We start from the raw sequence: 26,220 nt of genomic DNA, 5'->3' as shown, positions 1-26,220 counted from the left end.
GTCAAGAGAAGTGGTGCTGGCCCCTACCCTTGGGGGTCTTTAAGAGGAGGCTAGATGAACACCTTGCTGGGGTCGTTTGACCCCAGTACTCTTTCCTGCCATGGCAGGGGGTCGGACTAGATGATCTACTCAGGTCCCTTCTGAACCTAGAAACGATGAAACTATATTTTTAAAGGTCTGTAGGTGCCTGAAAAAACAGATTGGTGCACGGTAGACTTGTAAACAAGACCTTGATGCTTAAACTTAATAGAAGACAGCTGCAGTGACACATTTACCTTTAAATTTAGGCAGGATTTAAGTGCCTGCTTGCCACTTCAGACACCTGTGTAGAATCCAGATCCTCAAAACGCCTCTCAGCTGTTGTCCAACCTTGCTGGCACCTGAATTTCCTCAACTGGAGTCCCACCACTACCTGAACACCCATCCATCTCACATGTAAACCCCATTTGAATTTACACTCTCCATGTCTCCCTGTGAGGATGCGGCTCCAGTGGGCACTTCTGGAGCATGCCCAGCAGAATAGGTGCTGCATGGAGCACAGATGGAGAAGGAGCCCTCCTGATCCTTGCCCTCCTGATCACCAGGCTGGGATGCCACAGTACTACGTAACTGAAGATAAATACATTAACCCTGAAAATATCCCTCCCTTAGGCCAGAAGGGGACAGTCTGCTGGATGAGCTGATGACTTAGAAGCTGCTGCTGGGCTGAGACCCCTAATTGACCTACTGAGCAATATTTTCCTTCACACTTCTTCAATATTCTTCTTTCACACCATGACCACAACACATCTGACAACAGTTAGGTTGCTGGTGCACTGAGCACATGCTGACTAATATTGGTGTTCCCCATTGCCCTGTCTGTACCCATCTGCTGTCCCGTGTTCAATATCTAAGACTGCGCTCTCTGGGCCAAGGAGTGTCTCTTAGATCTGTGCCTGACATGATGTAAACTCAAATTTTCCAGGTGCTGCTGCTTTGTGAATAATACATAGCCATTGCCCCTGTGCACCAGCCGCTCCCAAGTCACTGAATACTGTCGAAGTTGTGGCACAAGGCTGCATTTTCATGGCCCCCAAATACTGCCATCAAGAGGGAGGGAGTGGAGGTGAGTGTATGCACAAGGATCACAGACTGTGAACTTGCTTTGGCATCGGAAGAGTGGGAGAAACCCTTTAGAGCCTGCAGACTTAGAAACAAATAGGCTCTGGGGTGTTCCCAACTGAGATAGGCCTCGCAATTTGGCTGTGCGTGTGGCTGCATGGCGGGGCTCATCATCTGGGAGTGACTGCAGCAGCATTCCCTAAGCAGGACCCTACTGCACAGGGGTGGGAGTCTCGAGAGCAGGAGAGGAAACCTCCACTCCCGTGGTAATCTGAGTTTTCTGTTAGCGCTGGATGTGGCAGCATTGATGGCTCGTCTGTCAGCCGCTTGCCTGCACACAAAGAAAGTGGTTGCAACCATGTCAGCTGTCGACCCCATCTGAGGCTTTTATTTTCCTACAAACCTCCTTGGTATACATGGGAGGAAAAGAACCACAGGCAATGTGAATAGAAAGGACTCAGAGATGTCATGCATGAAGAGAGTTTAGTCCATCCCCCTGCTTCAAGACAGGGCCAACACTATCTGAATGATTGCTGATTAATCTATTTGATTTTAGAAACCTCCCGCAAAGGAGATTCGACCATTTCTGCAAGTAACTTCTGTCCTACACTTGATGTGTCTGCCATGGGGGATGGAAAAAGCCACGAGAACTGGGACTTAAGGAGGGGGCAAAATTTCCACCTAACCTGAAGGTTTCTGGTGTCTTGGGCATGTTCTTGGTTTGTCTGAGCTTTCCTTGCTCACTTGGCAAGTGCCCCAACCACCAGGCTACTGGGCTAAAAGGTGGGAGGACTCCATTTGCTGGTAATTGCTTTCCTGCAACTAATGTTTCAGAGGCTTTCACAGAATTTTGCAGCTTCCAGGATGGAAAAGGATAACAGCAAAGTGTATATGGTGAGAGCAGGTCGTTTCTGGAGTAACTCACGGGGCTTTGAAAAAAAAAAGTTGCCTTTAATAATAGTTCAACACTTTCAGTCTTTCAAGGGCAGACTCAGACTTCATGAAATAGATCACTGAGACCTGTCAGAAAGAGGTGTGCAAAAATGGGTTTTTCAGTCCAGTGATAAACCAAATAATAATAGTAATAAAAATAGATATATTTCTTGTTTGGGTCACCTCTTCCTTTTTTTAACCAACCCCCCTCTTTTTTTTTTTGGTCAATGTTTAATTGAATATAGCATTTTGAAACAAAAAGGTCAATGTTTTGGTTAAAAAAAATTAATGTTCCTGTCCTCAAAAGTACATTTTTTTCACATTTACTCTTTTTCTGCAGGAAAAAGAAATCATTCAGATTTACTTCCACAAGCTATCCTGAAAATACAGAGTAGATTGTGTTTGCCTTGCCAAGGTCTGTATTACATAGAAACAACATTAGAAGCATTCCTAAATGCCAGCTATGTGACTAACCGGCACGTGCTGTTTCCAAGCACGTATCAAGCTTTCACCTGCACCCTCCCCTAACAGATTTCCTGCTGTGTGGGTCCTTTGGTGCCATATGAGGATTGAGCTCTGGCCAAAGCTTTTCCCACAGTCGAGGCAGTTACAGGGTTTCTCCCCTGTGTGGGATCTTTGGTGTGTGATGAGTTTTGAGCTCTGGCTGAAGCTCTTCCCGCAGACGGGGCATTTATAGGGCTTCTCTCCGGCGTGGCTGCTCTGGTGCTGGATGAGGGTGGCACTCTGACTGAAGCCCCTTCCACACTGCTTGCACCTGTTGGGCCTCTCGCCCGTGTGAGTTCGCTGGTGCACAATCAATGCTGACCGCCAGTGGAGGCTCTTCCCGCGCTCCCCACATGTGATCGATCTTTCCTCACTCCGGTCACTCTGTTGGGGGCTTTCCTTTTATTTCTTGACTTCTTGTCCCACGTGCATGGATTTGCTGCCTCTCTTCTCAAGCTGTGGACTTTCTGACAAAATAGCTTGTATTGACTCTCACAGGCATCTCCCAGCTCATCCCACTTGGCTCTTCCCAATGCCGTCCTGGGGCATCTCACGTGCTCAGGACCTGCCTGCAGGGGATGCTCCTCCTCGGTGTCTCTCACTGTCCACTCGCCTGTCGAGGCAGACAAAGAATCCAGACGGGAGTTGTCCCTGGTGCTGGGGGGCAAGAGGGGCACTCAGAGAGGGGGAAGGGAAAAGAAGGAACAAATTCAGATAATCACCGGGGAAAGTGAATGTCCAGGAGTGGATTCTCCACAAATCTTTCCTCAGCAGAAGGTGATCAATTCTCCCGCCATGATCCACCTTAAAACTCAAAGGAAAAAGAGTTACTCCCCAGATGTCAGCCCAGCTGGGTGGGAAGCCACAAGCAACATCTGCCATGAGGACACAGCCCCAGCCAGGTGCAGCGCTGACCTGGTGAGATGAGGCAGATCTATGAAAGCCCCCTGAGCTCTTTGTGAGAATCCCAGGGGTTTTTTCCTGCACATCTGGTGGGACCTCCCTTTCCGTAAAAGCTTGGAGGTCTGGGACCAACAGCACCTTCCTTCCTTCCACCTTAGACATAATGTCAAGTTGAAACCTGGGGAAGCTGCTCAGAGGAAAGAGCAGAGCTGAGATGCAGCGGGTTATGTCTATCCCAAATGTTTGCTACAAAGAATGTTCCAAGGTTTTCAACTGAGCCCTAATTGCCTTCACCTACACTGACGCCGAGGGAATTTCTAACATTAATTACCATGGACGTATCACAGCACTGGCCACCCTGTCGGCAGGGTTCAGAGACATGGGCTCTGCTTGAGTCCTGTCCTCTGAATTTGCTTTCAGATGCTAGTTGTCCCAGCTCTGCTGTCGCACCCCACCCCCCTCCCAGCACTCATCAGGCTGCTGTGTTTGAGCTGCCCCACACTGGGCTCTTACTCTGCCTTTGGCCAGCTTCCTGGGCCCCTCAGCCTTGCTTCTCAGGCACTGTTTGCTTGCCTGTAACACCTTTGCAGAAATGGGTCTTCATAGCCCAGCAGCCTGGGCTGCTCTGTTCCTTATGTCCAAGGACCAGGGCTAGTGCCTCAGGCTCCCCAGCAGCTTAAGCACACTCTTTCAATTTTATGATGAGCTGGGTCTACAGCTGATCTGCAACAGCAAAAAGCACACGCATACATGCACAAACACACCCTCACACACACATGCCCAGAGAAAACGCAAGGGCTCCTAAAGTGAATTACTCTTTACTGTAGTTAGCATGAGATCCACACAAAAATAACTAATACCCACCTCCCTCAGTTCTCTCCCCAGTCTCGAGCATTTTTTCCCATTGCTCAGAGTCCTCTAAGGCAGGGGTGGCAAAGATGTGGTGGAGTAGTGGAGCAGCTGCCATGTGCAGCACAGCCCAGTAGCGGTGGCTCCAGGGCAGTGCAGCACAGCCCCACGGTGAGGGCTCTGGGGCCGTGTAGCACAGCCTCGCGGCGGCCAGAGCAGGATCAGAACGTGGGGCAGTCTGTGTCCAGTGCCCCAGACTACTCACCTACCCTGCCAGGCCGGATGAGTTTGACACCCCTGCTCTAAGGAGTCCAGTATTTCCCCATCCAGCATGTGGAGCCTTCTTCTCTCTTGCTCTCTCTCTCCTCCTTTACCTGGTGCTACAGTCAGAAAAAAATCCCTAACTGCTGAGAAAGTGTGCCGTTTTCTCTTGACCTAGGCATTGCCCCTCTATGCCCTTTCCCTCTGAGTCACCCTGTCAGTTTATAAATCCCCTTTCTTCTTTGCTCTCCTGGCTGAGGAGTGTCCATGCTCCCATCCCTAGCCTCCTGCAGACCAGTTAGAGCAGAACTGCTTCCTCCAGACTTCCACCATCAAACCCGATGGTAAGGGCCAGGTCTCTTCACTACGAAACAGCTCTTAGTGACTGCTCATTGCTAGCCCTATGTCACTAACCCTTTGGATTTCAGTCGAATATGGAGAGGCAAAAGATAACAGAAGAAGCAAGCAGCCTCTTTTTGCCTATATGTAACTACTGGCATTTCCTTGGGTGGGTGATTTTGTACTCTGCGTACATTACAAGCACTTTTACATCCACATCCTTGTTTCTAGGTTGGAGTGAGGGATGTTGTATCAATTTAACCAGAGCAGTCACTTAAAATGATGTAACTCTTGTGTGTAGGCATAGGCCAGAGGCCCTTAGAAACTCAGCTCTCGTTGAAAGTCTATTTTCATAATAAGAGACTTTTGCTGTTAAATAATTTGGCAGCCATTGAAAACTTTAGCAACAATCACAGTGCAAGTATGCACTCCCATGAAGACTAAACCCATTGACTAAGTTTTGCCCCATTCCTCCCCCACCCTCTGCATTGTTCCCTCTTGTAGACTGACGAAATGTTATAAAAGTGCAGAAGGAAAGCAGCTTTGTCCCTGTTGACCTGTCCCTGTTCTCTCAGCAGTGCAGGGACCAGACATGGGCCAGCTTTTTCTCTGTCTGCTCCTTGCCTTGGTCACAGGACAGTGACTCTGCCCAGGGCAGCTGCAGGAAAGGGGGCTAGGAAGGGCTGGATCTGGCCACGTCCCTCTCTACTGACTGCTTCTGCTGCCCCTTCTATCCTGACTCTCGCTTTCTCTCTCCCGGACTGTGAAGCTTGGTTAAAGTCCCATTTCTGAGGGTGTTTGACCTCCCATGCCTGAATCAGCTGCAGCAAATACTACCAGAGACAAGATCCCCTGTACATCAGTGAGGGAAGCAGCTCTGGGCATGTTTACACATTCATTAATGCACCTTAGATACTGCCCATTTAGTACTTGCTTAATAAAGTACTGACTGAATGTAGCACTGTTGCAGTTATTTTGTGACATTTACTATACATTAGCCTAATAATACTGTGCAGTAGGCTATTAGCACAGTTTTTAACTGCCACACTACTATGTAGAGTTATTAGGCTAATGCACAGTAAGCATCTTGTGTAGATGTGCCCCCAGGAGAGCAGAGATGGGTGCAAAGGGGCTGTGGGTGCAGAGTCCCAGGCCTGCCCTTCCCCAGTGCTTTCCCCAAGGTCTCTCTCCATTACCTGGAGTCTTCAGCAAAAGATTTGTTGAAAGCCTGGCTGCCCCAGGGGGCTGGTTTCAGCTACTAAAAAAAATTCCCCCACTGGACTGGGCTGCAATGCAGGTCTCTCCCAGCACAGACCCAGCCTCTGTTCAGTCCAAGCTCCTGGAGCACCACAGAGAAGGCAGCAACAGCTGACTGGGAAGCTCAGCCCCCAGATGACTCAACAGACAGAAAAGCTTTCTATCCCTGACCATACCCTGAGCCTATTGGTATTAATGATGTCATCATATTAACCTCTTGGCTGCTGGAAACTGCTTTCACAGGCAATGATGCTTTCCAGTAGCACCACCGTCAGCATAAGATCTGAGACTATTAACCCCTGAGTACATCTCTGATGTGGGAGCCTGAGGGAGACAGGGTGGGGAAGGAGAAAGCATCGTCTTGAAAATCATTTGTACCACACATCTATTGTGGGTATAGAAAGGGATGGATTGGTTTTGGTGAGAAATAATAGAAATCCAGGCCAGAACTTTCTCCATCCTAAACATCTAGCTGGTGAATTTTCCTTCCTGACTACAGAGACCCCATCCTAGCATCAACTAGGGGTCGAGCAAACACTTCTGCAAGATATAGGAACTGCCACATTCAGCTTCCTGGCATGTTCACTCCAAACCTGTGACCACCATGTGCCCACTGTGAGTGGTACTCTGGTCATCTCCAGACTTGAAACCTGACCCTTTTGACAGTGTACGGGGCTGGGGTAGGGAATGGTCCTTCTGAAGGTGAGGTTGGTTTGATTCTTTTTTTTTGCCTCTTTTTAGTGTTTTTGCAGAAAAGTAGTAGAAAGAAAAGTTACAGAAGTGTTGGAAACTTGTTCCTGAGCCATTTCAGAGGGCTCTACCTTGCGAACGCTTTGTGAGAGCCACAACTTTGCTGGAAGTCCGTATCTGTGCATTAGAGAGCTTTCCAGCAGAAGCATAGCTAGCCACTTCACTGCCCCAGACAGCATGAGGAAAGCAGGAGGTGGGTGGGCAGCTTTTGTGTTGAATGTGCCAAGCAAGTTTTACCTGTCTTGGTGTGGTCTCAATATCAGTGATTCTCTTCATGCATTTTACATGGGCTGTTCACTGCACAGAAATCAGAAATTAGCAGGAACTAATCTGTAATTGTTTTGGGTCCCTTCAGGCTAAGTAGGATCCATAACCCAAACTGTCTACTCTCTTGGTGAGTGTTTTAATCAGTAGGCAATTATACAACTAGGTGTGGCCTCCATCAGGCACTTACCTTCAGGAGAGGACAGGTACTGTGAACCTCAAGTGACCAGAGGACTCTAATGTGCAGCTTGAAGAGAAGTGCCTAAGACCTTAGGGTGAAAACAGATGTTGCCTTTGTGCTGCCCCAAAAGCCAAGAAGACGGACACCCCTCCCCCTTTTCACTCCACAAATACCCAAAATTTCTGGCTATGATGTAACTGATTTTTTGTGCTGCCTTCTTGTGGCAGACACCTGTTAAGTTTATGATGGGAGAGCATGGTCAACCTGGGGCTGCCCATGCTTTCCAGCTGCTCCGGGCGGGCACTTCTCGGGATTTCAGGGGCCGAATTTTGCAAGCCTTAGAACTTCCCATCCCTGGGACGTGCAGGATTGGTACCCTGAAGCCCTGGGAACATATGGCTGTTTCCCCTGTTTAGGAGTCCCTGGGTGCCCATCAATATGTTGTTGCAGTCCTGGGGCTGGGATCACCAACAAGTCCCAGTTCCAGGACTGCATCAGAGTGCCGAACTCACTTCAGTCTGGTCTTGGGACTGAGTATACAGGGCTTCAGCTGATTGGCGGTCTCTGCCCCAAAACCACACTAGAGGTGACTTTCCCTACTTACGGAGGTATGCCCTGGAAATTCCCGGGGCCGCATGTCTCCAAAGGGGGAACATGTCGCCTGTTCTCTTGCAGGACCAAAGGGCAGGACAACAGGCAATATGTGTTTTGTTCAGTGAAGCCAATCAGCTGTGCTGGGGCTCATCCCAACATAGTCAATCCACTTTATTTGGTGACCTCTATTTATACCCTTAGAGGCCTGAGAGTTCAGAAGTGCCCCTGTGCTCAGCATTTCCCATGGACATCCTGTCCGTGGTTTCCTAATCAGCACCTTGCGGCTGAGCATCGGTCTTCTGAGTGCTTCTTCCCACTGACTGTATGGGGACCCTCAACACTGAATCCCATCCATTTGGGACATCCTTCAGGGAAAAGGCACCTACATTTTCAGACAAGTTGAAGCTCAGAACAGGGCATCTCTGAGGCCAATATGGATTTGTCCCTTCATCCATGCACTGCTCATATTTAGTTAAACAATTTTAACCACTTACTAATACTGTCCCATGTTTCTCCTGAGGTGGTTGAATTTCACACTTCTAAGTACCAATACTACATTTATTATAGTATAAGGTTTATTAATCAAAACAGAATTTGAAAATGAATAAAGCTCACACAATTTAAATGTATCAATTTAACACAGGGAGTTAAAAACAATATACCAAGAAGTAATAAATCAAGCCACTTAACATCCGAGTCTTACTGATCTGTAGTAAAGTTGTTATACTTCAGGGGAGCTGATTTTTGGTACTGCGATTAACCCTTAGCACAGGTCTGTCTCAATTTACCAATCAAATTTTGTAACAGATAAAACATTAGAGGGGTATCAGTGACAGCTCTGAGAGCAAGCAACCTTAAAAGATAGAAACAGCTGCCTAATTTCCAAAATGCCAATTCACTTTCAACTTGCCATCTGCGAGGATGATGTTAGTGCAGAGCCAAGCCTTTCTCACACAAACGTCACATTAACATGTCGACACAGGGAAGGTATCAGTGTTGTTCTTTTTCATGGTAATTCATATGGTGGCATCACCATAAGTCATCACAGTCTTAGTTTTCTGTGTTACTCTCACCAAGTGTTAAAATAGTGCTATAAGTTAAAACAATGACTTATATAAATATCTTAGTTCTAGCAAGTTATTGACCCTTGAGTGACACTATAGTCTAAATTATAATTGCTTTAGGCCTCAGCTTCCCTCTTGGGGTTTACAAATACCGTTTTCTGTTAATGCAGCTTTGTGTTCAACGAATCGAAAATTCCCCAGACAGAGTGCTCTTGGTTGATGTTTATTAACTGAATTTTAATTCTGGACAGGCAAAGTGAGGCTGGCTAGTGATATACAAATGCGCAATATATTTTAAAATCATTTACATGCTTTCAATAACTGGGGGACACACTGTCCAACAAATATTTCATTTAGCATGACCATGCTGTCACTGGGTTAGAGAACAGGCACATTCAGAAGTCTGTTACTTAGGTGAAACGCATGTCAGTAAATTCTCTAGGGAACACTTGTATCCAAGATACCTACCTCAAATGCCCTTATTGTTGCATATAGTTTCTCCAAATGAATGAATAACTGCTTTTAATCAGTTTAGCTTCTCATAGATGGGGTTTATTTCTGCAGTCTCCATAATTTAGTAATAAAGTATAACCTTGCTATAACCCACAAACAGGCATCCATCCATTACAGATGTCCACATCATGAGCACACAAGAATTCCCAGCTAAGAGACAAATCATGGAGACCCATCCCGTCTGAAGCTGTAAGGGACAATTATGCGGCTAAATTTACCAAAGTTCTTGAAGTCTAAAACAAGGCGATTTCACCCTCTCTATTTCTCTGTGTGTCAAAACCTGCTCCTCAAATTCCCAGGCCCCAGCGAACCAGCAGTTTCCACAGAGCCTGCCAGACCCCACACTGTAACTCCAGTCTCCCAACAGACCCTACTGAGCTGGGGCAAGCAGAGCAGGGAAATCTGGCATGGCTGGCGATGCCTAGCCCAAGTGGATTCTCCGGTGTGTAATAAAATTCGAGCAACGGATGAAGCTCTTGCCACAGTCTGGACACTTATAGGGCTGCCCCTCCCGGTGTGTCCTCTGGTGCTTAATCAGGGCCGAGCTCACTGTGAAGCTCCTTCCACACACAGGGCACTCGTATGGCTTCTCCCCTGTGTGAGTCCGTTGGTGCGTCATGAGGTTCGAGTTGCGGTTGAAGCTCTTCCCACAGTCAGGGCATCGGTAGGGTCTCTCGCCCGTGTGGGTCCTCTGGTGTCTAATCAAGTCCGAGCTGTTCCTGAACCATTTGTTGCAGTCAATGCACTTGTAGGGTTTCTCCCCCGTGTGCACTCGCTGGTGATTAATAAGGCTTGAGCTCTGACTGAAGCTCTTCTCACACTCCTCACACTTGTAGGGTCTCTCCCCTGTGTGGATTTTCTGGTGCCGGATGAGGTAGGAGCTCACGCTGAAGCTCTTCCCACACTCGGGGCATTTATAGGGTCTCTCTCCTGTGTGTGTCCTCTGGTGGGAAGTGAGGTTGGAGCTCTGGTTGAAGCCTTTCCCGCAGTCGGGGCACTTGTAGGGCTTCTCCCCCGTGTGGAGTCTCTGGTGGGTGATGAGGGTGGAGCTATCACTGAAGCTCTTCCCGCAGTCGGAGCACTTGTAGGGCTTCTCCCCCGTGTGGAGTCTCTGGTGGGTGATCAGGTGAGAGCTCCGGCTGAAGGTCTTCCCACAGTCAAGACATTTATAGGGTTTCTCTCCAGCATGGAGTCTTTGGTGCACGATGAGGTTTGAGGTGCGACTGAAGCTTCGACCACACTCCTCACATATGGTTGGTCTCTCCTCACTGATGACCCTCTGGTGAGCAGTGTCTATGCTTTTGTGAAGGGATTTGCTCCCTCTCTTTCCTGGCTGGTTTCCCTGATGCCTCTCTGCTCTGGGCTGATTCTCACAGGCTTCTTCCAGCTCAGGGCTCTGCAAAAGATCCCCTTCGGCTCTTTCCAGTGCCATCCCATGGTGTTGCACTTGCTCAGGATCCTCTTGCAGACGGTTCTCCTCCTGACTCTCACTCTCTGTCCCCTCACCTGCTGGGACAGAAAGAGAATCAAGACAGGAGTCAATATCTGTGCCCAAAAGGGTGAAAACAACTAGTGTCACAAGTTGCACAGTCCCCAGATCCATCCCCAGCAGAGAGAAGACTCAGCTAAATGGGAGGCAAGGTTGGTGATGGAAACTCCTGAGTGAGATCTGTCATGAGATTAAAAGAGTTGGGTTTGGAGCTGGCTGAATTTACTCCTCACCTGTGCAGGCACCTCTTGGGATCTCTCTTTTGCCAAAGCCCTGTAGATCCAGGACCCACAACTCTTCCCCTCGTTCCAGCTTGGAGATCACACTGGGTTTGGAAACAGGAAATCCTGCTCAGAGGACAAAAGCAAACAGGCATCATCTTAGCTCTGTGTTAGTTAAGTATATGGTCCAGAGGCTGCTTCAGTGTTTTCAAATGAGCCCCTTTCTGCTAAGAAGTTCCAGGTGAAAAGACAGTGAAATGTGGGAGACCCGCTGGGAAAGGCCAGTACTGGGTGTTCCCTGAGTAAGTATGTGGACCAGAACTTAAAAAAGCTTGGAGCCAGCTTCTTTAAATGTCCAAAAATGCAGAGATGTGCCTCACAGGATTTATAACAGCACAATGAGTGTTGGGTCCGCAGGGGATTTGGAAGTCCCACTCCGTGCTGGTCTCCATGTTGAGGCTTCTAAATATCTACTGGGAACTCAGGCAGAGCTGACACATGGCACACCTGTCCATCGCTGAGATGGCAGGAAAGGATCAAACACCCCAAAGGATGGAACCTGCCCTGGATACCGAGTGGGGAAGAGACCCTGTGTTTGTCCCACTTGAGATTTTTAGCATGGGAAAAACAGCACCAGGATTGTCTGCCTGCATTGTGGGAAGAGGATGGAGGGGGCAGCCTGTCACATGTGATCTGGAGACTGGCTCTCCAGAAATATAAGGGACCTGGAAAGAACCCTATATAAGAGCTAAATTAGGAACTTCCAATACCCAAAGAGCAAGAAATCCTTACCAATGACATCCCTGTAGAGGATCCTGTGATGGGGGTCCAGAAGATCCCATTGCCCCTCTGTAAAATACGTAGGCACTTCCTCAAAAGTCACTGGCCCCTGAAATAGCAGGAGTGCCCCTCTCAGCACCTGCTGCCATAACCACAGTACCACCAGCTTAATCATGACTTGTCCCAACTTCTCTTGCCTTCCACCCTGTCATCATGGCAGCAAGTCCCACAAGCCCTGGGTTACATTCCCTGCCCACTGGCCCCTCAGTTCATCCCCAAATCACCCCCCTCACTACATGATCTACTGTTCCCACCAAGCCCCCAGCCAGAATACTGCATCAGCAGGCTGCCCTGCAGATAACACCCTCCCACTACAGGACTGAATCTGGCCTCATCCTAAGCACCCACCTCTCCAGCCTTTAGCCAAGTCTGGGCCCTGGCAGAGCTCACAGCCAATGCATGTGGGAGTACCTCAGGTGGACACTGGCTCTCAGTGGGTGCATCTACACAAGACACTTACTGCACGGTAGCCTAATAACACTGTGCAGTAGCGAGACAGTCAAAAACCACGCTAATAACCTCCTGCACAGTGTTATTAGGCTACTGCACAGTAAGAGTCACCAAAAAAACCATGCACTGGCACAACTGCGCAGTAACCGTAGTTCCTGCATATTCAGTTAGTACTTCAATATGGAAGTAGTAAACTAAATGTGCAGTAACTACAGTCCATTAATGGATGTGTAGATGCTCCCAGTACACAGAGTTTCAAGATAGCTCCTTGTTAACTCAAGCCAGAGTCTTCCCCCAACTGGCATAATGACACAATAGCTGGAATTAGCCCCTGCAGCTGGGCCTGGGATCAGCTTCAGTTAGTTGCAGGGATTAAGATAAGCCATATGTAGCTTATCCTTGTCAGGTTTCTCTGTTTATGGCCTTCATACTCTGGTCTGTCGTATAGATGTTCACCTACTCGTGCCCTGGCCATGGCCTGTACGGGAGACTGTGGCTTCGGCTTGTCTCCTGGTCCAGGCTGTTAGGCTCCTTACAACCCTGTCTGTTGTACAAGGCCCTGGCCTTGGTGCAACCCTTGGTCCTGGCTATTGCTTGGCCTCTTGTGTCAGAACTGTATCTCTAACCAGCCAGGTGGGCTGCTCCATGCCATGGTCCCATTGCTTTGCCCTTTAATAGCAAGGGCGTGAAAACAGCTGTTTGATCCCTCCCTTATCAATGTGCCTTACACATCTCGCTATGGCTTTTTAACCCCTGCTCCTGACCTTCCCCAGTGAAACAACAGCTATCTTTCCTGAGAAATGGAGGCTATCTGCCTGCCTTCAGCCCTCTCAGTAGAGGTGGGAGTTGGCAGCCATTCTGATTAAGGGTCAGATTTGACTGCTGGGATTCATGTGAAACTTAGAGCCACTCACAAATACTACGAGACTGGTGCTGAAACCCCCAGAGCTGACAACATTGTGAGGTTTATTCAGGTTGGGGAGGGAAGCAATGCCAACTCACAAAGCCAGGATAATCCTAGACTCAAGACTCATAGGGCTTAAAAGGAGCCCAAGGGTCATCATCAGGTCCAGTGCGCAGGAACTTCCCTGTGGCGGCAGGCCAGGACGACCCCGGCCGCATCCGTGGCAAGGCAGCACTAGGAACTGGTGGCTACAACCGCTGCTTCTCCTTGACACCTGGCTGCTGCACAGGCAAAGCTCCCCACTACCTGGTCACAATGCAGTGTGGGAGAAAGCCCCTGCTGCCACATCTCCCACCACCAAATGCTGCTGAAGCCCCTGGCTCCATGTGCCAGATTGAATGGCTCCATGGCCCAAATCTGGCTCGCAGGCTACAGATTGCTGAGCCCTGATCTAGTCCAACTCCTAGCACAGCTGTGGAAGTTGCTGTTCCTAAATCAGATAATATGCAACATGATGGTCTTCCCAGGCAGACGCCTCCCCAGCCTATTCTCTAATGATACAAGATTTCCACAGCCTCCCCGGGCAGCGTGTCCCACAGCCCTACTGTTCTTAAGCACCGGAGATTTCTTTAATTTGAGATCTGATCTCATCACCTGTTTTGGTCCAATTAAAGCTGATTTTCTGTCACCAACAGCAGACTATACAATCTCAGGCTGGAGCCTCAGGCCCTCTGTGGCTCTGTTCCAAATTTCTTAGGATTTCCCCCACCCACAGGAATGGCTTGTCTTAATAAGGTTATTAAAGGGCCTGATAACATTGAACACTCATGCAATGCTGTTCATCTGCAGTCCTTAAAGCATACTACAAAGGAGGACAGTATCCTGACTCCCTTTTTACAGATAGGGAAACTGAGGCATGGAGAGGGAAAAGGTGACCCTGCAGGCAGAGCAGAGACCAGGACCCAGAACCGCCCAGGTCTGTGTCTCCCCACAAGGCTGCGGTGGCTTACGCCGTGTACTATACCTCCTGCTCCCCCCACACCGCACTGAACTGTAATCGCTCCAGCTCATGCCACAACCCGCCTTCCCCAGGAAAAATCCCCTACCTGCGCTGATTCTGCTGCAGTCATTTTCCTTCTCCTCCCCTAGAAGGATGGGATGATCTGGAGTGAAACATGGATGTTATTTGGCAGCCTGCCGGAGTGAGGACAACTGGGGAGCTCACCCAAGTCCACGCCATGCCCCAGCTCCGCTCAGGCTCCGACTCTGCAGACACCACATCAGGACTTCGCAGTGCTGGAGAAGTGCCTGGTCGCTTATTAGTGGCACAGACCCAGCCCTTTCTGCCAGGCCTAAACGCCCCCCCAGACACATTTACCGCCTCTACAACCTTTGACCCGCCACTAGGGAGAGGTCTGCCAATGTAACACATCAGGGCAGCCAGTTCCTGCAGCAGCGCAGGGACCAAGCAGGGGCCAGGACTGGCTTTTCCCCTCAATACCCCTCATTTGGTGCACAGGGCAGGGACTCTGCCTGGAGGCTTCAGCAAACAGGCTGGGGGTCGGTCCCCTCTATTTACTGCCGCCATTGCCTTTCTCAGCTCTTTCTTTCCTCTGCCCCAGCTGGGACACTTAGTGCCAGACACTCCTTCACCAGCTAGGCCCATCATGAGACGTAGGTGCCTAACCACGACCCTATTCCTCCTGGCTGCAGTGTCTGAAAGCCCATGAATGCCTCTGTTCTTGTGCCCGGCTGCCTGCTGAGCCCTGAACCGACAGCACAAGAAGGGAGCCCGGAGCAAGAGGATTTCTGCTTGGGGGCCAAGCAGCGTGGCATCAGACCGAGCTCCGGCACCTACCCAGAGGGTGGGATCCAGTCCCATGCGCTGTCCCCTTCCCAGGGGCGTTCGCTCTCCCGGAGCTGGATCTGGTCCTTGCAGGATGCCAGGCAGCGGTGTGCGCCAGTGACCGCAGCAGCCCGGGGACCCTGATGGCGCGAGGATGGTCACTGTCACTGCCCACCCCAGCCCCTTCCTCCGGTCTCTCCCCATTACCTGTAGTCTCTGGCTCGGGAGCTGGTGTTGGCAGAGCCCGGGGCTGCCCGGGGGGCTGGTGCAGCCTCCAGAGAAATTCCCCCCGGGCTGGGCACCAGGGGGCTGCGGTACAGGTCTCTCCCAGCGCAGCCCCTGCTTGGGCAGCAGCAGCTGCTGAGCCTGGGCTCCGGCTCGGCTCGAAGATCACAATGGAGGAGGCAGCCACGGCTTGACCCAGGAAGCTCAACCCTGCTGTCTCAGACAGGAAAACACAGGGTGGAAGAAGTATCCTGGCAGTCTAATCAGAGCCCTCTACCGGCCACTGCTAATGACACTGCCTCCCCGCCGCCACCTCCCACCTCTCCAAAGGGAGATCTTCTTGCTCAAAGAAAGCACCCTCCGGCCTTGAATGAAACAGTAGGCTTGTCTCTATGTTCATTAAAGTGCTGCTGTACATTTACTTTAGTACTTGCTTAATGAAGTACTAACTAAATATGCAGTAGCTAGAGTTACTGCACAGTACTGCCGGTTAGCGACTTTGTAGTGACGCTGCTGCGCAGCAGCCTCATAATACCGCGCAGTAGCATATTAGCATTGTCTGTGCTGTGACGCGCTACTGCACAGCGTTATTAGGCTACTGCGCATTAAGCGTCTTGTGCACTGAAATCTCGGTCTTCTCTGGAGCGCTCTAAATCGGTTGGCTTATTAAATTTCTCCCGGTGAGGCCCATTTTATAAGTCTCCAATCATTCCTGTGGCGCTCATCTGCTTCCTTTCCAGTTTCCCAACATCCTTTGTGATCAATGGACTCCAGAGCTGGGCCCCGCATCCAGTAGCATCACGGACAGAGTTAACACCACTTGCTTTCACAGCTCTCAATCACTTGCAGCACCGTTGCACTGCGAGCTCACATCCAGCTAGTTTGCACAGTGACTCCCAAACTCTTTCCACCGTCACTGCTTTTCAGAATACAGTCCCCCATCCTGTAAGTGTGGCTTACCTCTTTTTCTCCTCTATTAGAAGTCAAACATTAAACACAGAAATTAAGAAGTTGTAATAACTTTTGAGCACTTGCTGCCAAGTTTTGAAAACTTTTAAACACTGTAATATAATAAGTTTGGAAGAGGTAGGAAACTTTCTGCTTCAAGCCGTAAGCCCATCTCTACCTAGATCAGAAAACAGAATGAGAATGCAGCAGATGGTCGAATATCTGATCCTATTCCACACTGACAACCTCCCAGGAGAGGACTTGCACCACCATGCTATGAAATAATTTTGAGGGGAAGAGCAGGACAGCTTCTACTGAAACTGGAGTGCTATGCAGAAAGGAAAGCAGGAGGAAACCTGACTTTTTGGCTCAGTGATTTGAGCCCTCCTCTGGGAAGGTGAAGTGCTGGATTTAGGTCCCAACACAATTTGTGCATTATAACCTGCTACTCTTTTATTCAAAATGAATATGCATTTCTATTGCCCCTAGATGGACACCAGGATGTTACACTGATGCTAGAATACCTGCCTTAGTGACCAAATGGAGAGAATGTGAGCATCACGTGTGCTGCCCCAGCCACATCCTGGGACCTCAGGATCTACCGTGACACCACTGGGCCTTTGTCATCCTGCTCCAAAGGCATGTCCTGAACTGAATGAGACAGACAGAGAGACCATGTCACTAAACCCCCTGACTTTGACTAAATGCTGAGACTACAGTACTTGTTGCCACCCACTCCCTCAAGACTCTTTTTCCTTCCTCACCTTGTGTCTTCTTTTTTACTCTCTTGCTTTTGCCTCTGGCTGAATGAGAGTCTACCTTGGCCAGCCAGGACTGCATCTTTCAAATCACTACTGTGAGCCCCTGACCAGCTACAACTATTTATATATGGTTTGAGTCAGCCACATCCCAGAGAGCCTGACAAAACCGTGTGCTACACCTATTCTTCTCTAGCCTCAAGACTGCAGATTGGTGACCAAGAACAGAAGCTGTATTTTCCATCTTTGCTCTTCTTCTTTTAGGTGTGTTGGCCTTACAGGATCATACTCAATCCAAAAGAGCAACAAAAACTGCTTCCATCCATCTTGTAGTTTCATATTTTGCAGGGTCAGAAGGGACCTGAGCAGATCATCTAGTCCGACCCCCTGCCATGTTAGGAAAAAGTACTGGGGTCAAACGACCCCAGCAGGGTGATTGTCTAGCCTTGTCTTAAAGACCCCCAGGGTAGAAGCCAGCACCTCTTCGCTTGGAAGTTGGGTCCAGATCCTAGCCGCCCTGACTGTGAAGTCGCGCCTCCTGATCTCCAGCCTGAATCTACCCTCTGCCAGTTTGTGACCGTTATTCCTGGTCACTCCTGGCAGTGCTCGGGGGAACAGGGACTCCCCCAATGCCTGCTGATCCCCCTGACTAGTTTGTAACAGGCCACTAGATCCCCCCCAGCCTTCTCTTGTGGAGGCTGAACAGGTTCAGGTCCCGTAGCCTCTCCTTGTAGGGCCTGCCCTGCTGCTCCCTGATGTCAACACAGGTTTTTTCTTTTCCCTAGAAATTAAGATAATTACCATTGCTAACACCATCAAAGAGGGCAGAGGATGGCACCTTAGAAGCTAGCTGGTTTAAAGAAGCCTAAGTTTTGTAGGCAATTGCCTTCATCACATGCAAGGAGAAGGGGCATTGTTCTATATTAAAGCACTTTATAACTAAAAGGAACGAGCATAAAGGATGTTGTTAAAACAAAAGCCCTTCTTAATGCTGTACCTTCCAGATGTGTTTTCTTTTTTCGTGTGTGCACATCTTTAATAAAAGACTGAAAAGATTTTTAACAGTGGTTTTCAACTCGGCGTAAAGCAGGTCCAGGTGTCTGTACTCAAACCCCTGAGCCTTGTCTTACTGTTTTAAAGTTGCACAGGAATAGAGGCACATTAACACTTTTGACTTGCTGGCTCCATAAATTCCATTGAAATTAATGCAATAACTCCCTCTTTCGATTTTGCCAAATCCAAGTTTCAAAAATCCAGGGTCAGCCCCTAAAACAAGATATTAAACTGTGAGATTTATGAAGTAAGACAGTTTAGGTTTCTTTTATTTGCCTTCTGTTTTTTGAGCTACTGGGGTGGGGCAGAGGGTGGGGGGTGTCACATTTTCCGTTGTTTTCTTTCCCCACCCTTTTTTGCAGTCACAAAGCTAGGGAAACACTTTCCTCTCCCCAGTGGTAGCTGAAAATCTCACATAACAACATGATCGCAGGAAATGGGTTTTTATGGGAAAAAACCCACAAAATATTGCAAGACTTCGGAGCATTGGAGCACATCCTCACAGCATTGGGTTGGAAGCACCACAGGTTGATGAAGTATGCTCAGCATGGATTTGTCAAGAGCGAGTCATACCTAACCAACCTGATTTCCTGCTATGAAAAGAGGAGGGGTCTTGTTGGTGGTTGTCTGGATGTGATACACCTCAATTTTGGCAAGACTTTTGACACTGTCTCCTAGCATTTGCTCACGAGTAATCTAAATTAGTATGATCTATGTCAGGAGTATAAAATATACAGACCAACCTGGGCCTATGAAGCCTCCCTATCTGGTCCACTGGAAGTTGGGGAGCATGGCCTGACACAGAATGCAGGGCCCTTTGGACCCACCGGTCATGGCCATTGGCCGCAAGCTTGGGTGACCGCTGTGGTCATTCTGAACCCTCATTGTGCCGCTGGACCTCTGCCACTGTCAGAGCCTCATCCCTGGACCCACTGCTGCCCCTGGACCTCTCACTACCTCTGGACCTGCGGCTACTGCTTCCAGACCACCACAGCTGGATCCCCTGCCTCCTCTGGCCCTGCCACTGCCACTTCTGGACCCACAGCTGCTGAAAACCTTACCAGTGTCATATGTAAATTATAGGAAGTAATTCTTCTGCTTTATTCAGCACTGGTGAGGTCTCAACTGGAGTAGTGTGTTTAGAGATATTATATTACATTATATTATAAAAAAAAGAAAGATCTGTCATGAAAATCTTTTTTTTTTCTTATCACATTTTGTGGATTTTTAAAGATTTCTTCTTTTATTTTCCAGTTTGGAACAGATTAAATACAAAACCCTTGGAATTTCCATTGGGTTATTTCACATGGTATATTCCAGTGGACTTCATGCCAATTCTGATAAACCTGAGCTTGAACTAAACCTCCTGGACAAGCAATTTCTGTTACCACGGCTAGAAATCACGCACAACTTTTCACACATATTTCACCAACTTTAATCACACTTGGTCAACAGGAAATGGTGCAGCAAGTGAGCTTTACAAAGCAGAAGTGAGACAAGAAGGTGTGTAAGAATGAGGGTAACTCCAATAAATGATAATGAGGTTACCTGAGCCAGCTACAGCACACAATAGTGATTAATGTTTCAACACAGCAGCTGATCTAGTGTTTTGTGCATGTAGGTTTATTTTACTCTGTTCCCATTCATTTTTTTAAAAATTACTTTGACGCTTCTGTTTCAATAATTTAGTGCTATGACTTCTGCTTATTTCAAACAGTATTTTCCTGCCTACTTTCTTTTCAATTTTTGGACCCCAATATCTGCCTTTCTAGTAGGAGAGGAGAATAGTGCCACATCAGATTCCTTGTGTTCACACACATTTAACTGAGATGCTGCAAATCTTTCAAACTAAGCCAGGCTGAAAATGATCTACTGGTGTCCACAATCACATATGCAACAGCTTGACTAAATCAGTTCAAAAGTATGCCTTTGGTGGTTGTCTACACATGAGTTGTTCTAGGATACATTCAGGGCTGGATATTCATTTCTGGATTAAAAATGACTTTTTGTGAATTAAGCCAGTATGAAAGTGCCAGGAAGTAAAAGGAGAATAATTCAGATGGTCTTCTAAGGCTCCAGAAGACATGAGCTCACTTCTTCACTCTGACCTCATATCAAAGGCCACCCCAAGAAAATACCCCTGTAAAGGATTACTGGGTCCTTCACCCTGAGGTATTAAAAGCCTGGCCTAAACTAAGTGATTTTGCCAGCTTAACCCAGGTTCTGCTGGCAACAGTGAATATGTATCCACACTCCCAGCTCCCCTGTAGAAACAGACGCCCTTCTTCCTCTTAGCAGAGAAACACCAGCTTTGCAAGCAACAGGAGATCTCTGCCACCTCTGGGTAGCTGACCCAAAATATGTACAGGTACATGTTTCCTGCTCCAGCTGCCAACTGCCGTGGTTGCTTGAATAGCTGTCTTAGCCAGGATGCATTTCATGACCGGCTGAAGAAGTGGCGCTGCATGGAGCTGCCAGAAGGGGCAGTTTTCCATACAGTCTAGCAGCAGCTGCCCGTCACCAAATGCAGCCTGGTGTAGACAAGGGCAAAGTGGATATGACACTGTTTGCATCACCTGTGTGCTGCTGGCTACAGAAGCAGCAGTGTCTTAACCAGCTTAGCTTAGTGGGCCATCCTGCTTGGCAGCCTGATTTTAAAAGGGACCTTGATTTTAAAGGGGAACTCAGCTACACTTGAAAAAGGGCTGCTTTAATTCCAGAATGAGGTTTATTCCAAAACAGCTATTTTGCCTGTAATGCACACACTCCCTTCCTCCCAAATAACTGCTCCATGTAGACTATCCATTGGCTCGGTAGAACCTTGTTTGCATAGACCAATCTAATCAGCTTCATCCAAAGGGAGAGGGGAGTCCCCACTGTGTGCACCCTCAGGTGAAAAACTGTATTTGCGCTCCATGTCTTTTAATTCCTGCACTTCTCACTGTTTTAGGGACTTCCCTTGGTTCAGAGTGTTCACACAGCCTCAGCCCCAGGTCAGAGCCACTCCTTAGTTAAAGGGACACAGAGGACCCTCATGCCCACTTGGCTGGGGTGCCTCATGTAGAATGAGCTGCAGGCTCTGGGCCTCCCTCTGGGGGTGGGTTGGAAGGTCTCCCCCCAAGGTGGGTCCTCTGGTGGGCAAAAAGGTTGGACTTCTGGATGAAGCCCTTCCCGCAGTCGGGGCACACGTAGGGCTTCTCGCCTGTGTGGATGCGCTGATGCCGGCTCAGGTTGGAGCTCTGTGGGAAGCTCTTCCCGCAGTCGGGGCACTTGTAGGGGTTCTCGTCCGTGTGGGTGCGCTGGTGGGAGGCCAGGCTGGAGCTGTAGCGGAAGCGCTTCCCGCAGTCAGGGCAGGCATAGGGCCGCCCTTCCAGGTGGGTGCGTTCGTGCGAGACGAGGCTGGCAATCTGGATGAAGCCCTTGCCACACTCAGGGCACTTGTAGGGGCGCTCGCCCGTGTGGATGCGCTGGTGGGTCATGAGGTTGGAGCTCTGGCTGAAGCTCTTCCCGCAGTCAGGGCAGGGGTAGGGCTTCTCCCCGCCGTGCGTGCGCTGGTGCCGGATCAGGTTGGAGCTCTGGCTGAAGGCCTTCCCGCAGCACGCGCATTTGTAGGGCTGCTGCCCCGTGTGTGTGCGCTGGTGTGTGATAAGCGTGGAGCTCCGGTTGAAGCTCTTCCCACAGTCAGGGCAGATGAAGGGCTTGTCCCCTGTGTGCGCCAGCTGGTGGCGCAGGAAGCCCGAGCTGTTTTTGAAGCACTTGGTGCAGTCGGGGCATTTGTAGGGTCTCTCCCCCGCGTGCACGCGCTGGTGAATCACCAGGTTCAGGCTGCGGCTGAATCTCTTCCCACACTCGTCGCACTTGTACGGCTTCTCCCGGGTGCTGTTGTGGCTCCTTTGGTGCACGCTGAGGGCTGAGCTGCAGGGGAAGCTCTGGCCACACTTCCCGCATGTGGCCACTTGCTCCTCTGAGGCCTTTCTCTGCTGGGCAGATTCACTGAGGCTCTTCACCCCTCTTCGCCCTCGAGTGGATGTATCCCATCTCTCCATCAGCTGGCTTTCCTCTTCTCTCTCCACCTTGCACTGGGTGGCAGAGGCTTCCCCATGTTCAGGACTCCAGGAAACGCGTCCATCTGCTCTTTCTACTGCCACCCCATGCTGTTCCACTTCCCCAGGGCCTTTCCGCTGAGGACTATCCTCCTCCTTCTCTGTCATCATCCCATCACCTGGTGGGACAAAGAGAGGATTCAGAAACACTTCACTCCCAGAGCAAGGAAATCCGTCAACATCAGAAAGAGAAACTGGCTAAAAGAACTGCTGAAGGCTATGAAAGGTATCAAGCCATATTGCTCCACAGTCCCATCTCTGGATGTCAGACAGGTTTGGTCTCATATTTAAACTGCACCAGGGATTTCTGCAAACCTGTTCCCATGTGCATACTGCTCGGCTTCTGCTGACTTCCTGAAGCCTCCAGCTGAGAGCAACGTTTCTGACCCAGGCAACGCTCCCTCCCCAGCCTTTGTCCCAGGCCTGACCTCTTCCTCCATGCATGCTGTCCTCAGCCCAGTGATGGGCCCACTCCAGTTGTTCTGCTCCTGCGTACCGAATCCCAGGGAGCTTCACCCCCTTATAAGTCCCCAGCTCCCATCGGCTCCTTGTGCCTCTTGTTGGCCCGTGAAGGAAGCAGGGGGCAGAGGGCAGATGAGGGGCCCTGGGAAGCTCAACTCCTCCTGCTCCAGCCTCAGACCGGCAGTGACCCAGGGGGGACACAGACACATGGGGAGGTGGGGGGATGTTGGAGCTGTGCATGGAGAGTGAAGAGCATGCCTCGCCGGGGTGGCAGCAATCTGGGGCTGAGACGACAGGGCCAGGCGCCGGCCCCGCCAGAGAAGCAGCACAGCGGGGTCTTGTCCTGGTGCTCAGCAGGGAGGAGCAAAGAGGGGGACTGGGAAGGGTCGGCTGCCAGGGATCCCCAGGCGCGGGACCCTGTGTGTGTCAGGAGGGCAGCAGCTCCGGGACTCGCAGCCTCTGGAGAGCAGACATGGGTGCAGAGGGGCTGTTCGTGCAGAGCCGCCGTCCTGCCTGTCCCAGCGCTTTCCCCGAGGTCTCTCCTCGTTACCTGGAGCCTCCGGCTGGCAGAGCGGGTGTCAGCAGAGCCTGCAGCTGCCCTGGGTCCCAGCCACCGGAGACAGTCCCCGCGAGCTGGGCAGACAGACCACAGTGCAGGTCTCTCCCCAGCACAGACCCCGCCGGGGGAGCAGCCGCTGCTCAGCCCAGGCTCTCAAATCACAATGGAGGAGTTAGGATCTGCATGTGACCCAGGAAGCTCAAACCCCACATCCTGGTGACAGGCAGAGAGAGCTGCCTCCTTCCTCCCTCCGCCTGCAGCAACCAGAGCCCCCTAGTGTTACTGGGCACGGCTTCGTTAACCATGTCTTGTCTCCTGCTCTCGCTGCCAGGGGCAGGATCCAGTGGCATCAGTGTCTGTGGTCCAGAGAGGGATTATTCCTCATCGGGATCCCTGCTGCTTGTGTGTTTGGAGGGGAAGCAGGGCAACAATTGCCTCTGTCCACGCCCTGTCCTCCCCCAGGGCATCGGCCTGCACCTGCCTGTGCTGCCCAGCCCTGCAGAGCCTCTCGCCGCCCTGCACTGCCACACAGACACCACCCGCCCCACGCCACGGGCTGAGATTCTGGCCCACTGAATCATGAGGCTTCGCCATGGCCTTCAGGGGCACCCCAGAGCCTCTCACCCTGTCCTCTGGGAGACTTTCACCGGGAAAGTCCCTCATAACCGCGATGGCCCCCCAAGCGAGGTGAGCAGTGCAGAAGAGGCCCCGCGCCGTGCACCCACCTCGCCGGGGCTGCGACTCTGGAGGGAGTCTCAGAAAGGAAGTCCCGCATCGTATGTGTAGGTGAGGTGGCCCCTTGTCCTCACCCACGGGCAAGGCCTAGATTCAGCCCAAGGCCCCACTTTCTGTCTCCACCTACTGCATGTTCCTTTCCTCATAAACTGGAGAGGAAAACTAAATAAGGTGGCAGCTGGTTATCTGCTCGAATGGTAGTTGGAGTAAGTGGGAGCTGAGCTCAAGGCTGCTGTCTGTTGCACACCTCGCTCCCGGGGAACTGTCCGTCTCAGCCTGAGATCTATCGTAGTCCTCAGCTGCTGGCTGCAAAGCCAACAGGCAGGAGTTTAGAGTGGAGGAGGCCAGACATGGGGAACTGAGCTCCGAGACAAACACAGCGGCCGTCACTCCATAATGAGCTCCATGGGCCTTATTTTCCTCCCAAGTGCATTGGTTTATGCCAGGGGTTTCAAACTTGTTTAGGCCCCCTGGGCCAAATTCAGATAGGGGTTCCTTGCAGGCTGCATCCAGACCCGCCTCTAGCAGCGAGGCAAACAATATCAGGGAGTTCATACAGCCACTGCCAAAACACATGCCCCACGGGCCGTCATACCCTCAAACTCAGTGGCAGACCCCCCTTCCCCCCATTCAATCTGCCTCTGGATTCCCAGCCCCTCCATGAACCCCGTAACATATGATTGACACTCCAGGTTTACGTTGCTGTGAATTCCTGACTTATATAAAACGATGCCTGAATTAACATCTGTGTGAGGGAGACCCTTGCTGCACTCAGGGCACCTGTAGGGGTGCTCGCTTGTGTGGATGTGTTGGTGGGTCATGAGCCACAGCCCTATAGCCTATAGCTGGAAGAAGACTAAAAGGAAAAGACAGTCAGTCTTCCTTTGCAGCCTTCAGCTCCTGCTGTTTGGTATAAGTTCTTTCGGATCTCAAGACAGTAGCATCACAGCATCTAACCAGCTCTCTGCTCTTACAGATGAAACAAGTTTGCTGGTTAAATTATTTCAATTTGCCCATAGAGTGTATTTTCCAAGAACTGATTGAGTTTCAGGTTGCTTTGACAATTTTATTATTTAAAATAACTACATCAGAAGCTACAAGAAGAAAAACAAGATCAATTATTTTTAGAAAGAATGTGATAAACAACAAATTCCCCAAATGGTGCTCCAAAAGGTAACCCTGCCTTCTAAAAGCCTGCTCATATCCAAAGGTCTTACATTGCTTCAGAAGTTAAAAGTAACATAAATTATATTATTTGGCTTAAGATGTTAACACAGCTAAAAAATGACAGAAAGCAAAACAGGTTTTCTCATCTTGATTCAGAGGAGTTCTACCAGAATCTCACTGATTTTGTTTGTTACCCAGCGCTGTTCCACATCTACATTAATAGTCTCAAACTGTGTTTCCGAAACTGGGGAATACGGGGTTGTGCAGTGCTCTCAAAGTAGAGAGGGGGTCGTCTAAAGTCGGGCAGAAGGCAGAGCGGGGTGGCACCCTTCCCAGGTTCTGTCCTCGGACTGCGTTTGACCTCCACAATATAAGATCAAAAGTAAAATGTAAGCCATAAGCAATGCAGTGGCTTTATTTTCACATAAATAGATCACAAATAAATGTGAAGTTCCCACTTCAGCCACTGTATGTGGCTAGCAAGCTTATTGTTCCAACCCGAAAATAAAATAATCTTCTATGCAGCATGGGGAACCATGTCTGTTTGGTGTTTCAGAGACACAAATTGAGAAGCCATTTGAGTGTCTTTCATTATTAACCATGCTTTGCAATGCCATCGCTATAGGCAGCAAAGTTAGATCCATGGGCTGAGACCTGGAAGAGCTGAAGTTCTACTTCGAGCTCCACTACTGACTTGCTGTGGGACCTCCCTGTGCCTTAATTTCCCTTCTCACACTCTGTCTAACTCTCTCAGTCTGGGACAAGCCCTTTTCCTCTAAACCAACATTTTGCACCCGGTGCCATAGAATAAAACTCACAGAGCACAGAAGCAGCCCCTTTCACAGGCCTAACCTACCAAGACATTCTTAGACTGCTATCCCATTTGCACCCAGGAGAAAAGTCCCTGGTCCAAACATTGGAAAAGAGCCCAAACCACAAAGCTGCTT

The 26,220-nt window shown here is 49.8% G+C and overlaps 1 protein-coding gene across 7 annotated transcripts in view; it reads right to left on the bottom strand.

Moving 5' to 3' along the window:
• Window positions 1-9,549: 9,549 nt before the first annotated feature.
• Window positions 9,550-26,220, bottom strand: part of LOC109317636 (zinc finger protein 501-like) — a 32,287-nt gene continuing 15,616 nt past the window's right edge. The window contains exons 1-5 of one of the 7 annotated variants that reach the window (XM_019546438.1): window positions 15,471-15,711; window positions 14,524-14,580; window positions 12,016-12,112; window positions 11,236-11,349; window positions 9,550-11,019 (exon numbers count right to left, since the gene is read on the bottom strand). In XM_019546438.1, coding sequence (XP_019401983.1) covers window positions 9,935-11,019; window positions 11,236-11,349; window positions 12,016-12,112; window positions 14,524-14,547 — 1,320 coding nt within the window. In that variant the 5' untranslated portion in view covers window positions 14,548-14,580; window positions 15,471-15,711 and the 3' untranslated portion in view covers window positions 9,550-9,934. The other 6 variants (XM_019546443.1, XM_019546442.1, XM_019546437.1 and 3 more) reach the window with 6 other exon arrangements.

Source organism: Crocodylus porosus, unplaced genomic scaffold (assembly GCF_001723895.1).
Source record: "Crocodylus porosus isolate Cpor-Errol unplaced genomic scaffold, CroPor_comp1, whole genome shotgun sequence".
NCBI classification, from domain to species: domain Eukaryota; kingdom Metazoa; phylum Chordata; order Crocodylia; family Crocodylidae; genus Crocodylus; species Crocodylus porosus.
This window is presented reverse-complemented; position numbering and strand designations above follow the sequence as displayed.